Source organism: Lithobates pipiens, unplaced genomic scaffold, assembly GCF_037356315.1.
Source record: "Lithobates pipiens isolate NorthernLeopardFrog02 unplaced genomic scaffold, aLitPip1_a1.2 Scaffold_3, whole genome shotgun sequence".
Classification (NCBI taxonomy): Eukaryota; Metazoa; Chordata; class Amphibia; order Anura; family Ranidae; genus Lithobates; species Lithobates pipiens.
The window spans coordinates 233,159,324-233,175,536 of NW_027507790.1; the positions used below are offsets into that span (position 1 = coordinate 233,159,324).

Below are 16,213 nucleotides of genomic sequence, written 5' to 3' on the forward strand. Positions count from 1 at the left end.
AGCGACGCAGTGCCGAATCGCAAAAAGTGGTCTGGTCTTTGGCCAGCAAAATGGTCCGGGGCTTAAGTGGACTATAAAAACTATAATAAGACTATAACAAACACTTTGTTTTAGGTTTATGCACTGATTAGACTTCACAGCGCCGTCACTTTCCAAGCATTCATTTAGGTTGGGTTAATCTCAATAGTGCAGCAGCGAAAAATCTTTAGATAAATTTCCAGGCGCGGTTCTATCACATCTGCAAAATTATTTCAAAAGCTCCCCTGTCCCTCCATGCTCAAGTGCAAAAGCCAACGCACATATCGGTCCCACACTCATATGTAAACAGCAATCGCGCCACACATGTGGGGCATCACCCAGAAGGTCAGAGAGAGAGTTCTAGCACCAGACCTCCTGCATATATCTAAACTGGTAACCTGTAAAGGCTTTTAACCAGTTGCCGACCGCCGCACGCCGATGTACGTCGGTACAATGGCACGGGCAGGCATAAGGACATACATGTACGTCCCTTGCCTCCCGCGGGTCGGGGGCCCGATCGGGCCCCCGCCCGGTGCCTGCGGCGGTCGGTATTCGTACGGGAGCGATCCCGGACGAGGGGACGGCCATTCATTCATGGCCACCCCCTCACGATCGCTCCCGACGAATAGAAATCCCCGGTGACATCACTTCCTCTCCTGTAATGTAAACACAGGAGAGGAAGTGATGTATTCTCTCCTCCGTGTCGGTATTTTTCGTTCCGACACGGAGGAGAGCGGATCAGTAAGTTGCACCAACACTCTACACACACAGTAGAACATGCCAGGCACACTCACACCCCCCCTTTACCCCCCGATCACCCCCCCAATTACCCCTGCCCCCCAGTCACAGTGACACCAATGTCATTTTTTTTTTTTTTTTTTTTTTTTTGCATTGGTGTCATTTGTGACTGTAATAACTGTTAGGGCAGTTAGAGTTAGCCCCCTTTAGTTCTAATGTACCCCCCTAACCCCCCCAATAAAGGTTTAACCCCGTGATCACCCCCCGTCGCCAGTGTCACTAAGGCTGGGTTCACATTGCAGCGGTTTATGAGAACGAATGTGATTCGCACCGCACTGCAGTGCAAATCACATCCGATCTCTGTGCGATTCGAGTTCAGCCATTCGCCGCACCCGCCACACCCGCCGCACCCGCCGCAAATTCGCACGGGACCCTTTTTTTGGCCCGCAGCAGAATCGGATCGCATGGGTGTTCACACCATGCGATCCGAGTTTGCAGATCGCACTGCGATATGCGAACTGATCTGGGGGTGTCAGTAACATTTCACTGACACTCCCAGCAGTTCGCATAGGGCAGTGTGAACTGCCGCCGGGAGGCATGCGATGCGGGAACCCGCCGCGCATTCGTGGCGTTCCCGCATCGCTCCAGTGTGAACCCAGCCTAATAAGCGATCGTTTTTCTGATCGCTGTATTAGTGTCACAGGTGACGCTAGTTAGGCAGGTAGGTATTTAGGTTCGCTGCAGCTTTTTATAGCGCCAGGGACCCCCATATACTACCGCATAAAGCCCCCTAATTGCCCCCTAGTTAACCCTTTCACCAGTGATCACCATATAACTGTTACAGGTGACGCTGGTTGGTTAGTTATTTTTTTATAGTTTCAGGGCACCCGCCATTTATTACCTAGTCTGACTAGTGTACCCCTAAATTTAGGGGTGTCTACTTTCCAAAATGGGGTCATTTGGGGGGGGTTTGTGCCATCTTGGCATTTTATGGCCTTCAAAACTGTAACGCCCTTAGAAAGCCTGAAGGCGGTGCTTGGTTTTCGGGGCCCCGTACGCGGCTAGGCTCCCAAAAAGTCCCACATATGTGGTATCCCCGTACTCAGGAGAAGCAGCAGAATTTATTTTGGGGTGTCATTTCACATATGCCCATGGCATGCATGAGCAATATATCATTTAGTGACAACTTTGTTAAAAAAAAAAAAAAAAAAAAAAAGTTTGTAATTTTCCCGCAACTTGTGGCAAAATATAAAATATTCCATGAACTCAACATGCCTCTCAGCAAATAGCTTGGGGTGTCTACTTTCTAAAATGGGGTCATTTGTGGGGGTTTTGTGCCATCTTGGCATTTTATGGCCTTCAAAACTGTAATAGGTAGTGAGAAGTGAACTCAAAAATTTACGCCCTTAGAAAGCCTGAAGGCGGTGCTTGGTTTTCGGGGCCCCGTACGCGGCTAGGCTCCCAAAAAGTCCCACATATGTGGTATCCCCATACTCAGGAGAAGCAGCAGAATTTATTTTGGGGTGTCATTTCACATACGCCCATAGCATGTGTGAGCAATATATCATTTAGTGACAACTTTGTGTAAAAAAAAAAAAAAATTTTTTTTTTGTCATTATTCAATCGCTTGAGGCAAAAAAATAAAATATTCAATGGGCTCAACATGCCTCTTATCAATTTCCTTAGGGGGTCTACTTTCCAAAATGGGGTCATTTGGGGGGGTTTTGTACTGCCCTGCCATTTTAGCACCTCAAGAAATGAGATAGGCAGTCGTAAACTAAAAGCTGCGTAAATTCCAGAAAACGTACCTTAGTTTGTAGATGTGACAACTTTTGCGCAAACCAATAAATATACAATTATTGACTTTTTTTTTACCAAAGACATGTGGCTGAATACATTTTGGCCTAAATGTATGACTAAAATTGAGTTTATTGGATTTTTCTAATAACAAAAAGTAGAAAATATCATTTTTTTTCAAAATTTGCGGTCTTTTTACGTTTATATCGCAAAAAATAAAAATCGCAGAGGCAATCAAATACCATCAAAAGAAAGCTCTATTTGTGGGAAGAAAAGGACGCAAATTTTGTTTGGGTACAACATTGCATGACCGCGCAATTACCAGTTAAAGCAGCGCAGTGCCAAAGTGTAAAAAGACCTCTGGTCATTTACCAGCGAAATGGTCCGGTCTGAAAGTGGTTAAAGTATCGCTTATGGATAATTTAATGTAGCGTAGTACACACCACTGTTGGACGGACACACATTTTTAAGAGCAACATGTTTGGTATCCATTTACTCGCTGTAACATCATCTTTTACAAAAAAAAAAAAAAAATGGTACTATGTTGGATTTGTGTTCACTAAAATTCATTAAAGTGTATAGTTTTCAAAAAACGTGTGTTTAAAATACTGTGTGACATAAAAAATTGCAACACCCACCATTTAATTCTTTAGGGCCTTTGCTTTAAAAAAAAAAACATAATGTTTGGGGGTTCCAAGTAATTTTATAGCAAAAAAAATAAAAAACCTGCAGATTTTTATGTGTGTGACAGAAATTTCAGAATTGGCCTGGTAGGCAAGTGGATAATGCAAATGCTGAAAACATTGCTAAATCCTAAAGGCAGGCAAAGGAGGGTGTAATCTGCTGTACAGACACATGCTAACCTTAGATGGCCAATTCATGGAGTAAACAGGTTCTTTCCTGAGGTACAAAGAAAAAAAAAAAAATGAGCGAGATCTTACCCTTCCTCCAGAAACATGTCATAATAAAATCCATTTTCAATAGGAGGGCCATAGCATAAGCATCCACCATACACCCGTTCCATAGCTTCTCCCATAATGTGTGCGCTGGAATGCCAGTATACCTGCCCAAAGAAAGATGATTATTATATGAAAAAGAATGATGCCACAATGTAACCTGAGGGGTTATTTAGGCCTCATTTACTCAGGCGCTGAGGCCTGTACACCATAGCTCAGCCATTTCATTATCCGGCTGGAGCAGACCGAATGCACTGAAAGTCTGTGGGGACACAGCGGCTGTACACACTCATACTAATTCCATAGGCGTGCAGGCAGTGTTCATTTCATCGATGAAAACATTTTTGAAAACATTTTTGTCAGCAGCATATTTCCTGTGATGAAAACAAAACTAAAATCACCACACATTTTCGTCAACTGACGAAAACTATGATGAAAATCAATTCCATTTTCATCAACAAACGAAATTGTGAGGGAGGGACGTTTACCAACGTGAACTTTTGGTTTCCTTGGAGCTCAGCCTGTGAGTGCTTCCCCTCCCAGCAAACAAGGTAGTGATTGTGCTTAGTGGTGTGGCGAGCTTAGCACTCTGTGGCATCACAGGCCTTCTCAAACCACTTTGCAGCATTAAAGAACTCCTCAGACCACTGTCCAGAGCACTGTGCAGCATTGCAGGACTCCCCAGACTGCCCAAAGCACCGTGCAGCATTACAGGCCTCCTCAGACCACCGTCCAGAACACTGCAGCATTACAAGACTCCTCAGGCCACTGTCCATAGCACTATGTAGCATTACAGGCCTTACTCAGACCACCGTCCAGAGCACTGTGCAGCATTACAGGACTCCTCAGACTGCCCAAAAGACTGTGCAGGATTACAGGACTCCTCAGACCACCGTCCAGAGCACTGTGCAGCATTACAGGACTCTCAGACCATCATCAAGAGAGTGTGTGTAGTTTGTTCAATACTTAATACCATAAATAACATAATATTAGATTTTCTTTTAATCCATGGGTATATAACAAGTTTGGCAATTTTAGAGAAATGCTTAAATAATGCATCACAATTTAAATAAACCCATTAGATTTTGGTCTACTAAAATGATTTTAGTTTACTAAACTGTACTGCAGACTTTAGTCAACTAAATCTTAAACAGGAAGTAAACCCTGGTGGGTTTTACTTCCTCTTTATTGCCCTTTCTAAAGTGTGTATGCGCCGATGACTTTTCTGTAAATATCTCCTAAACCGCAGAGATTTAGGAGATATTTCCAGCACCTTCAGGTAAGCCTTAATATAGGCTTACCTGTAGGTAAAAGTGGTTGTACAGGGTGTACAACCACTTTTAAACTATTGCAGATGACTAAAATGCAACTAAAACTAAAATGGTATTTTAGTCAAAAGACTAGAACTAAACTGAAATCAAAATTTGATGCTAAAAATGAAAAGTGTGTGCTGGTGAGCAGCCCACATGCAAACAGTAGGTGTATAGCAGCTGCATCCCCATAGACTTAAACAGTTGCATAGTTGGTAAGGTTGAATAAAGACACCAGTCCATTCAGATCAATCCGAGCAGGTTTGTGCTCAAGCCACATAAACAAATGGCTGAGTTCTGAGAAGCATGCCTCAGTGTTTATGTATACGAGGCCTTAAAAGGAAAAAAAAAATAGTTTTTGTAACTTATTTTTAATTTTTTTTTTAACGGCATCATAAAACAGCTATTTTTGTAATTTTTAAATGCTTTATAATAAAATCTGATTTACAAATAAAAATTCCATAGAGGGGGCACACAAAACTTAAAATTAAAATTTTTGGTTATAACATGACAAAATGTGGAACATTTCAAGGGGTATGAATACTTTTTCAAGGCACTGTAAATGTTTTGCTTTTTATTTCCATTTTAAACTGAATGGGCTTTAAAAAATATACTTTAATCCCGCAGCCTGCCCGTTTTTGATGAAAAATTTACTTGACAGTTTTAGATAAGACAATAAAATTTTTGCCAAGCTTTGCTGACCCAAACAAACAATCGTAACATGGTAGATTTTTTTATTTTTTTGAAGCAGTGTTTTTTATTTTATTTATTTTTTATTTTTTGCTACAGTTCAGCAATACCTTTATGCACCAGAAAGAATTTGAATAATCATTTAGCAGAAATCAATATTTACCGCCTGGGCCTCTTCATCGTCAAATTTCAGCAGTTCCAATGTGCAGTCCTCTTCCAGAGGGCGGTCCAGGTCCCAAACCACTTTATTCACCTTTGCGACAACTGTGTTATCAGCAAGACCTTGACTGAAATACAACATCACCATGAAATCAGCAAAAGACGCTCGCTGCGGCTTTCCAAAATGCATATTTATCATCTATTAAAAGGTTTGTCCACCAAAAAGTAATATTTCAGTTATAAATTGGATTCTGCTTGTCCCGGTTACCGACTGACTTCATTATCAATTGGGGATTCCAGTGTATAGGTTCCCAGCACTGTTCTCATCTAACTCCTACTGTTACAGGATATCTCCATCTTAATATTTTCTATATAATAAAACAAATTAAATATTTAACAAGTAAGACCCCCTTGTAGTAGATATAATGGCTGTGTGGACCTGGAAACTCAAGTGCAGAGGTCCGCTCACCAAAACCGCCTCAGACTTAATGCGGAACTATCTAATCTCTCCAATCTTTTATAGCAAGGATCTTCAAACTACGACGTGTGGGCCATATCTGGCCACTACAAGATTCTATGTGGCCCACAGCTAGGGTCAGTGATGTATCCTCAATGAGCACAGATTGTGGATTCAGGTCAACAGAGGTCGCCACTTCGACCTGCCAACCTCTCCTCATCCCTCACAGTCTCTAGCTCAGATTTCTCCATGTCTCCTGTGTTTTCATCCAAGATGATAGGGACCTCTAACAGGGAAACCCTGGTGTAAGGGGGGGGCCTAACCCGGGAAAACTGGGGTATAAGGGGGGGCCTAACCCGGGAAAACTGGGGTATAAGGGGGAGGCCTAACCTGGGAAAACTGGGGTATAAGGGGGGGGGGGCTAACTCGGGAAAAGTGGGGTATAAGGGGGGGGGCTAACCCAGACTGGGAAAACTGGGGTCAGTGGGGACCCAGACTGGGAAAACTGGGGTATAAGTGGGGACCCAGACTGGGAAAACTGGGGTATAAGTGGGGACCCAGACTGGGAAAACTGGGGTATAAGTGGGGACCCAGACTGGGAAAACTGGGGTATAAGGGGGGACCCAGACTGGGAAAAATGGTGTATAAGGGGGGACCCAGACTGGGAAAAATGGTGTATAAGGGGGGACCCCAAACAGAGAGACCCCCGTATAAGGGGGGACCCCGACCGGGGAAGCTCCAGTGTAAAGGGGAGACCCCAGTGAAAGGGGGGAACCCCGCTGGGGAAACCCCAGTGCAAAGGGGGGGACCCTGACCGGGGAAACCTTTTTGTAAGGGGGGATCCCAGTGAAAGGGGCACCCTGACCGGGGAAACCCCAGTATAAGTGTAGGGGGGCGCCATGACCGGGGAAGCCCCTGTGTAAGAGGGGACACCGATCAGGTAAACCACAGTGTAAGGGGGGGGACCATAACTGGGGAAATCCCATTGAAAGTGGGGGGCCCTGACCAGGGAAGCTCCAGTGTAAAGGGAAGACCCCAGTGAAAGTGGGGAACCCTACCGGGGAAACCCCAGTGGAAATGGGGGGACCGTGAACGGGGAAATCTTTTTGTAAGGGGGACCCCAGTGAAAGGGGGCACCCTGACGGGGGAAGCCCCTGTGTAAGAGGGGACACTGACCAGGGAAACCCCAGTGTAAGGGGGGACCCTGATTGGGGAAACCCCAGTTAAAGGGTTGGGGACCTGACCAGGGAAACCCCAGTGAAAAGGGGGGGACCCTGACAGGGGGAAACCCCAGCGAAAAGAGGGGCTACACGCTGACCGGGGGAAACCCCAGTGAAAGGGGGAGGGACCTGACCAGGAAAACCCCAGTGTAAGGGGGGGACCCTGACCGGGGAAACCCCAGTGTAAGGGGGGGACCCTGACCGGGAAACACCAGTGTAAGGGGGGACCCTGACCGGGAAAGCCCCTGTGTAAGAGTGGACACTCACCAGGGAAATCTCAGTGTAAGGGGGGACCATAACCGGGGAAACCCCAGTGAAAAGGGGGGGGCCCTGACCCGGAGAAACCCCAGTGAAGGGGGGGACCCTGACCGGGGAAACCCCAGTATAAGTGTGGGGAGGGGGGCCATGACCGCGGAAGCCCCGGTGTAAGGGGGGGGGGTACCTTGATCTAGGAAACCCCAGTGAAGGGGGGGCCCTGATCTAGGAAACCCCAGTGAAAGGGGGGAACCCTGATCTGGGAAACCCCAGTGAAGGGGGGGCCTGATCTGGGAAACCCCAGTGAAAGGGGGGGTCCCTGATCTGGGAAACCCCAGTGAAAGGGGGGGGTCCCTGATCTGGGAAACCCCAGTGAAAGGGGGGGGTCCCTAATCTGGGAAACCCCAGTGAAAGGGGGGGGGTCCATAATCTGGGAAACCCCAGTGAAAGGGGGGGTCCCTGATCTGGGAAACCCCAGTGAAAGGGGGGGTCCCTGATCTGGGAAAACCCAGTGAAAGGGGGGGTCCCTGATCTGGGAAAACCCAGTGAAAGGGAGAGTTCCCTGATCTGGGAAACCCCAGTGAAAGGGGGTGGAGGACCCTGACGGGGGAAACCCCAGTATAAGGGGGTGGAGGACCCTGACGGGGGAAACCCCAGTGTAAGGGGGTGGAGGACCCTGACCGGGGGAAAACCCCAGTGTAAGGGGGTGGAGGACCCTGACCGGGGGAAAACCCCAGTGTAAGGGGGTGGAGGACCCTGACCTAGGAAACCCCAGTGTAAGGGGGATACCCTGACCTAGGAAACCCCAATGAAAGGGGGGTACCCAGATCTAGGAAACCCCAGTGAAAAGGGGGACCCCGACCGGGGGAAACCCCCAGTGAAAGGGGGGACCCCGACCGGGGAAACCTCCTTCTAAGGGGGAGGACCACAACCGGGGAAACCTCCTAAGGGGGGTGACCCTGATCAGGGAAACCCCTCCTGAATCCAGACTGGGGAAACCCCCGGTTAAGAGGGGTGTGACAGACCTAGCCGGGACACAGGCTTTTTGAGAGGACTGAGTGCGAGCCTCTTGCCGATCGATTATAGGCCCTGGATGTCAAGGGGCACAGGGTGAATGAGAACCTCACTATAATCTGTGCTAGTCAGATTTAATGCTGTATATATGTATGTATGATGTGTGTTGTCTCATGCTGTTGGGACACACACTGTCAGATGCTAATGTCATGAACTCCAGACACCTGTCTCTTGTGTAAATGAGTCTAGTCTGGCTTGTAAGGACATTCCAAACGTTGTTGGTTGGGCCAATTAACCCTTTGTTTATATTTATAGTAATGTTTATTGAATTGTGAGCTAGGAGCAGAAAAGTCTTATCCCTTCAGTCAAACTAGTCTGAGTGTTGATTAAATAATTAGCTCATGCTAATTAGGTTAGGTTTTAGTCACCCCGCTGTATATATATTTTGTGTGAGATCTCAAATAAAGGTCATTCCTGATGTACTCCTAAGACTGGTGCCGTCTAGTGCTTGGGGGTTCCTATAGCCAGATCCATTGGACTTGTGTTCCAAGACTTAGGAAGCGGTATATATACGGAAGCACTCAATCAGAGTGTGGGATCGGTTCCGTCACCAGGGGACTCCAGTGAAAGGGGGCACCCTGACCGGGGGAACCCCAGTATAAGTGTGGGGGGAGGGGGCCATGACCGGGGAAACCCCCGCGTAAAGGGGGAATCCCGACCGGGGAAACCCCCGTGCAAGGGGGAATCCCGACCGGGGAAACCCCCGTGCAAGGGGGAATCCCGACCGGGGAAACTCCCGCATAAAGGGGGAATCCCGACGGGGAAACTCCCGCGTAAAGGGGGAATCACGACGGGGAAACCCCCACGTAAAGGGGCAATCACGACGGGGGAAACCCCCACGTAAAGGGGCAATCACGACGGGGGAAACCCCCACGTAAAGGGGCAATCACGACGGGTGAAACCCCCGCGTAAAAGGGGCAATCACGACGGGGGAAACCCCCACGTAAAGGGGCAATCACGACGGGGGAAACCCCTGCGTAAAGGGGGAATCACGACGGGGGAAACCCCCCACGTAAAAGGGGAATCCCGGACGGGGGAAACCCCCGCGTAAAGGGGGAATCCCGACCGGGGGAAACCCCGGCGTAAGGGGGAATCCCACCCGGGGGAATCCCCGTGTACGGGGGAATCCCACCCGGGGGAATCCCCCGCGTAAGGGGGAATCCCGACCGGGGAAACCCCTGCGTAAAGGGGGAATCCCGACCAGGGAAACCACCGCGTAAGGGGGACCCTAACCGGGGAAGCTCCTGTGTAAGGGGGACCCTGACCGGGGAAGCTCCTGTGTAAGGGGGGACCCTGACAAGGGAAGCCCTGGTGTAAGGGGGGGACCCTGACAAGGGAAGCCCCGGTGTAAGGGGGGGACCCTGACAAGGGAAGCCCCGGTGTAAGGGGGGGCCCTGACCCAGAGAAACCCCAGTGAAAGGGGGGCCCTGACCCAGAGAAACCCCAGTGAAAGAGGGGGGGGGTCCCTGATCTGGGAAACCCCAGTGAAAGGGGGTGGAGGACCCTGACCGGGGGAAACCCCAGTGTAAGGGGGTGGAGGACCCTGACCGGGGAAACCCCAGTGTAAGGGGGTGGAGGACCCTGACCAGGGAAACCCCAGTGTAAGAGGGGTACCCTGATCTAGGAAACCCCAGTGAAAGGGGGGACCCTGATCTAGGAAACTCCAGTGAAAGGGGGGACCCCGACCGGGGAGACCCCCAGTGAAAGGGGGAGGACCACGACCGGTGAAACCTCCTAAGGGGGGTGACCCTGATCAGGGAAACCCCTCCTGAATCCAGACTGGGGTAACCCCCGTGTAAGAGGGGACACCAGTGAAAGGGGGCTCCCTGACTGGGGGGACCCTGACCGGGGAAACCCTAGAGCAGGGCTCGACAAAACCCGGGCGCCAGGTCGCATTTGCAAATAGAATTAGCGACCTGGCGCCTGGGGCAGCACAGCTGGGGGTATCCTGTCTCCGTGAACCCCCCCGGCGTGATCGCGTCGGGCCGTTCCGCCGGTGGCCGGTAATTGAGGCCACGGCTTTGAGGCCTTCTGCGGTCCTATTATTCCTTCTGGAATCTGGCGCCCTCTAGTGGTGGCCGTTGGTATGCCTATCTCCTTCCCTTTATTTAGAACCCCTAAACATTATATATATATTTTTTTATTCTAACACCCTAGAGAATAAAATGGTGGTCGTTGCAATACTGTCTGTCACACCGTATTTGCGCAGTGGACTTACAAGCGCACTTTTTTTGGGGAAAAATATTTTATTTAATAAAAAAATAAAACAGTAAAGTTAGCCCAATTTTTTTTATATTGTGAAAGATAATGTTACGCCGAGTAAATTGATACCCAACATGTCATGCTTCAAAATTGCGCTCGCTCATGGAATGGCGACAAACTTTTACCCTTTAAAATCTCCATAGGCGACGTTTAAAAAAAATTCTACAGGTTGCATGTTTTGAGTTACAGAGGAGGTCTAGGGCTAGAATTATTGCTCTCGCTCTACCGATTACAGCGATACCTCACATGTGTGGTTTGAACACAGCTTTCACATGCGGGTGGGACAGGGCGTGTTTAAAATTTATTTTTATTTTCTTATTTTAACTTTTATTTTTATTTTCACTGTCCTTTTAAAAAAAAAAAATTGTGGCACTTTTATTCCTATTACAAGGAATGTAAAAATCCCTTGTAATAGAAAAAAGCATGACAGGTCCTCTTAAATATGAGATCTGGGGTCAGAGAGACCTCACATCTCATATTTACACTAAAATGCAATAAAAAAAATAAATTGTCATTTGAAAAAAAGATAAAAATAAATAAAATGTCTATGGGCAATGGCTTGGAGACAGGTGGGGGGCTGGGGGCTATCTTCCCCTCACTCATCTCCATGTCAGGCCAGGGACAGGTCCGGATCGCCGTTACCGACCTGGCTCCTAACTTTTTTAGCTGGCTCCTTGATTCCAAGCAAATTTGTCATGCCCTGCCGTAGAGCAAGGGGGGACCCTGACCCGGAAAAACCCCAGTGAAAAGGGGGACCCTGACCCGGAGAAACCCCAGTGAAAGGGGGGGTCCCTGATCTGGTAAACCCCAGTGAAAGGGGGTGGAGGACCCTGACTGGGGGAAACTCCAGTGTAAGGGGGTGGAGGACCCGACCGGGGGAAACCTCCTAAGGGAGAAGGGAGAGGACCACGACTGGGGAAACCTCCTAAGGGGGGGTGACCCTGATCAGGGAAACCCCTCCTGAATCCAGACTGGGGAAACCCCCGTGTAAGAGGGGACCCCAGTGAAAGGGGGCACCCTGACAGGGGGAACCCCAGTATAAGTGTGGGGGGAGGGGGGTCATGACCGGGGAAACCCTAGAGCAAGGGGGAATCCCAACCGGGGAAACCCCCGCGTAAAAGGGGAATCCCGACCGGGGAAACCCCCGCGTAAAAGGGGAATCCCGACCGGGGAAACCCCCGCGTAAAAGGGGAATCCTGACCGGGGTGAAAACCCCACGTAAGGGGGGAATCCCGACCGGGGTGGAAACCCCACGTAAGGGGGAATCCCGACCGGGGTGGAAACCCCACGTAAGGGGGAATCCCGACCGGGGCGGAAACCCCACGTAAGGGGGAATCCCGACCGGGGCGGAAACCCCACGTAAGGGGGAATCCCGACCGGGGCGGAAACCCCACGTAAGGGGGAATCCCGACCGGGGTGGAAACCCCCGTGTAAGGGAGGACTCCATTGAAAGGGGGACCCTGACTGGGACGGCTCCCGTGTAAGGGGGGGGGGACCCTGACCGGGGAAGCCCCGGTGTAAGGGGGGACCCTGACCCAGGGAAACCCCGGTGTAAGGGGGGTCCTGACCCAGGGAAACCCCATTGAAAGGGGGGCCCTGACCCAGAGAAACCCCAGTAAAAGGGGGGCCCTGACCCAGAGAAACCCCAGTAAAAGGGGGGCCCTGACCCAGAGAAACCCCAGTAAAAGGGGGGCCCTGACCCAGAGAAACCCCAGTAAAAGGGGGGCCCTGACCCAGAGAAACCACAGTAAAAGGGGGGCCCTGACCCAGAGAAACCCCAGCGATAGGGGGGCCCTGACCCAGAGAAACCCCAGCGATAGGGGGGCCCTGACCCAGAGAAACCCCAGCGATAGGGGGGCCCTGACCCAGAGAAACCCCAGCGATAGGGGGGCCCTGACCCGGAGAAACCCCAGCGAAATGGGGGCCCTGATCCGGAGAAACCCCAGCGAAATGGGGGCCCTGATCCGGAGAAACCCCAGCGAAAGGTGGGCCCTGACCCGGAGAAACCCCAGTGAAAGGGGGGCCCTGACCCAGAGAAACCCCAGCGATAGGGGGGCCCTGATCCGGAGAAACCCCAGCAAAAGGGGGGCCCTGACCCGGAGAAACCCCAGCGAAATGGGGGCCCTGATACGGAGAAACCCCAGTGAAAGGGGAGCCCTGACCCGGAGAAACCCCAGTGAAAGGGGAGCCCTGACCCGGAGAAACCCCAGTGAAAGGGGGGCCCTGATCCGGAGAAACCCCAGTGAAAGGGGAGGGCTGACCAGGGAAGCTCCTGTGTAAGAGGGGACCTTGATCGGGGAAGCCCCATTGTAAGGGGAATGCAGAAGCGAACGCATACGCAAGTCCCGCCCACATATGCAAACGGTTGATCGTTAGAGCTAGAGCAATAATTCAAGCAGGACCTCCTCTAACTCTTAATTGGTAACCTGTAGAAATTTTTAAACATCGCCTAACTTTACTGTGTTCTTACGTCCCAATTCAAAAAAAAAAAAAAAAATATGTATCCCCCCAAAAAAAGTTGCATTTGTAAGACCGCTGCGCAAATACGGTGTGACAAAGTATTGCAACGACCGCCATTTTATTCTCTAGGGCAGGGGTAGGGAACCTTGGCTCTCCTGCTGTTTTGAAACTACAAATCCCATCATGCCTCTGCCTCTAGGAGTCCTGCCTGTGATTGTTAGGGTCTTGCAATGTCTCATGGCACTTGTAGTTTCAAAACAGCTGGAGAGCCGAGGTTCCCTACCCCTGCTCTAGGGTGTCTGAAAAAAGATAAAATATATATAATATACATGGTCCTTAAATGGTTAAAGCCGACGGCTATATATTGATATTACAAGTCTAGTCTTATGTCAAACAGTTGTTAAAATCAGAGAAAGTTCTGTCAGTCAATAAAAAAACGAAATGGTGCATGCTTCTTACCTGATGCCAGCAGCTACTTGGTATGGGGTGGTCTTCCAAGACTCCGCATCCACTTGCTTCCCATCCGGTAAGGTCACCTTGATAGGCTTGCTGTCTTTTGCAGCCCTCTCTGCCATAAGGGTGTCATGCTCTGCTTTTAGTTTGTTGTATAATTCAAGTCTCTGGTTGATGTACTGGGGCCATGGATTCATCTAATGGGAAATTATCAATCAAAATGAAAAACCTTCATCAACCATTTCACATTCTACAACACCATAGGGTCCATTTTTTCCACAAGACTCCCACAACTTTTAAGGCAAAATTCACACTAGTGTAGCTGCAACATGATACAATTTTCAGTGCAACTTTGTTGTACAACATTGCACATTTTTTTTTACACGGTTTTTATGCTACATGTGTTGTTTGGAAGGGGGAGGAGACAAGCAGGTTTTTAAGCTTACAAATGTTGGTTGCTAGGATGCTGGCACCCGCCGGCAGCTTAGCAACCAGTAATGATTTTCAGCTAACAGCAAAGGGTAAACAAAAGGAGTCCATATTTAAAAATTTAAAAATGGCATGGGGGTCCCGAACAATCCATACCGGTCCTTCGGGTCTGGAGTGGATTTTAAAGAGGGACTCTATGCCAAAAAACTAAAATGGAATGTGGTCTCCCCGATATGTATACCAAAATAGAGATGGGGCGAGCCTGCACCCCCCTCTCCTGAAACATACTAGGCAACGTGTCGTCAATAAGGGGGGGTACTCTGCCAGGGCTGGGGGTCTTTTGTGTGAAAACGTTTATAAATATATTTCTATGACTTAAAGGGAAACACATTTCTTGCAGAGATGGAGAAGAGCATTTTAACCACTTCAGCCCCGGAAGAATTAACCCCCTTCCTGACCAGAGCACTTTTTGCGATTCGGCACTGTGTCGCTTTAACTGACAATTGCGCGGCCGTGCAACGTGGCCTCCAAAACAAAATTGACGTTCCTTTTTTCCCCACAAATAGAGCGTTCTTTTGGTGGTATTTAATCACCTCTGTGGTTTTTATTTTTTGCGCTATAAACAAAAAAATTGCATCAATTTTGAGAAAAAAAAAAAACGCACTCTTTTTTAAATTTTTTGCTATAATAAATTTCCTTAAAAAAAAAAATATAAAAAAAAACATTTTTTTTCCTCAGTTTAGGCTGATACATATTCTTCTACATATTTTTGGTAAAAAATAAAAAAAAAGCGTTTATTGATTGGTTTTACTAGTAATGGTGGCGATCAGTGATTTTTATCGCGACTGCGACATTATGGCGGACACTTCGGACAATTTTGACACATTTTTGGGGCCATTGGCATTAATACAGTGATCAATGCTAAAAAATTGCATTGATTACTGTAAAAATGTCACTGGCAGTGAAGGGGTTAACCACTAGGTGGTGCTGTAGGGGTTAATTGTGACTTAGAGAGTGATTCTAACTGTGGGGGGCGGGGGGGCTGTGTGTGACACATCACTGATCAGCGCTCCCGATTACAGGGAGCAGTGATCAGTGACAGTGTCACTAGGCAGAAGGAGGAGATGCTTTTTTTACATCACCGTGTCCCCGTTCTTCCTCACAGTGAGACGATCGCGGGTATCCCTGCAGACATCAGGTCCGCGGGACCAACGATCGCTGAGCTCCTGGTAGGGGCACGCATGCCCGCTAGCCGCCTCTTAAAGGGCAACTTACAGGTACGTTAATCTACCTGTACATGCCCTTCTACCACAGTATATCTGTGTGAGGAGGTCGGGAAGCGGTTAAACAGGGTCTCCAACTCACACGGACTTTAATGGCAAACAGCAAATTACTAGTGCACCACAATAATGTTCATGGACAATTTATACAGCAATTAAAGCAAAGTCCCAGCCGTTTCTGTGTATTTCTGATCCACGATCCAGTGATGCGGCCACCCTAAGCCTCAAATCCCTCCCCCGCCTCTCCATGGTGCCAGCATCATTAGCGTGGGCAACCGGCTGCGACAGCTTGTGGCTTTAAAGCCAGGTGGGCACTGCACATGCGCAAGTCACACTGCGCCTCCTTAATGGCCGGGCAATCTTCTGGGACCTGTGACGTGTCCAAGAAGATTGCAGGGAGGGAGGGGGAGAGGAGAACTCCTGCTTGAGTTGCCTAGGTGGCACGAGCAGAAGTGGGAGCTGGGTACCTATTTATTGTAACAGAATCTAAGGATCAGTTGAGAGATAGCAGGAATATTTGAACATACACGGCGTGCTACACCACAGGAAAACTCAAAAGGCACATTAGGAAAACTAGAGATATTTTAAAGATGATGTAGGATAGCTCACATAGTTCTAGGGCTGGGGAAAAAAATATTTTAATGTTGAATCGAGT

General features: G+C 48.9%; 1 protein-coding gene across 1 annotated transcript in view; it reads right to left on the reverse strand.

The window, feature by feature from the left end:
- The window catches only part of TARS1 (threonyl-tRNA synthetase 1), a 95,701-nt gene that overhangs the window by 58,979 nt on the left and 20,509 nt on the right, over positions 1 to 16,213 (reverse strand). The window contains exons 3-5 of the mRNA XM_077462891.1: positions 13,856 to 14,046; positions 5,673 to 5,796; positions 3,495 to 3,616 (exon numbers count right to left, since the gene is read on the reverse strand). Of these exons, the coding sequence (XP_077319017.1) occupies positions 3,495 to 3,616; positions 5,673 to 5,796; positions 13,856 to 14,046 (437 nt within the window). The remainder of the gene's footprint in view (positions 1 to 3,494; positions 3,617 to 5,672; positions 5,797 to 13,855; positions 14,047 to 16,213) is intronic.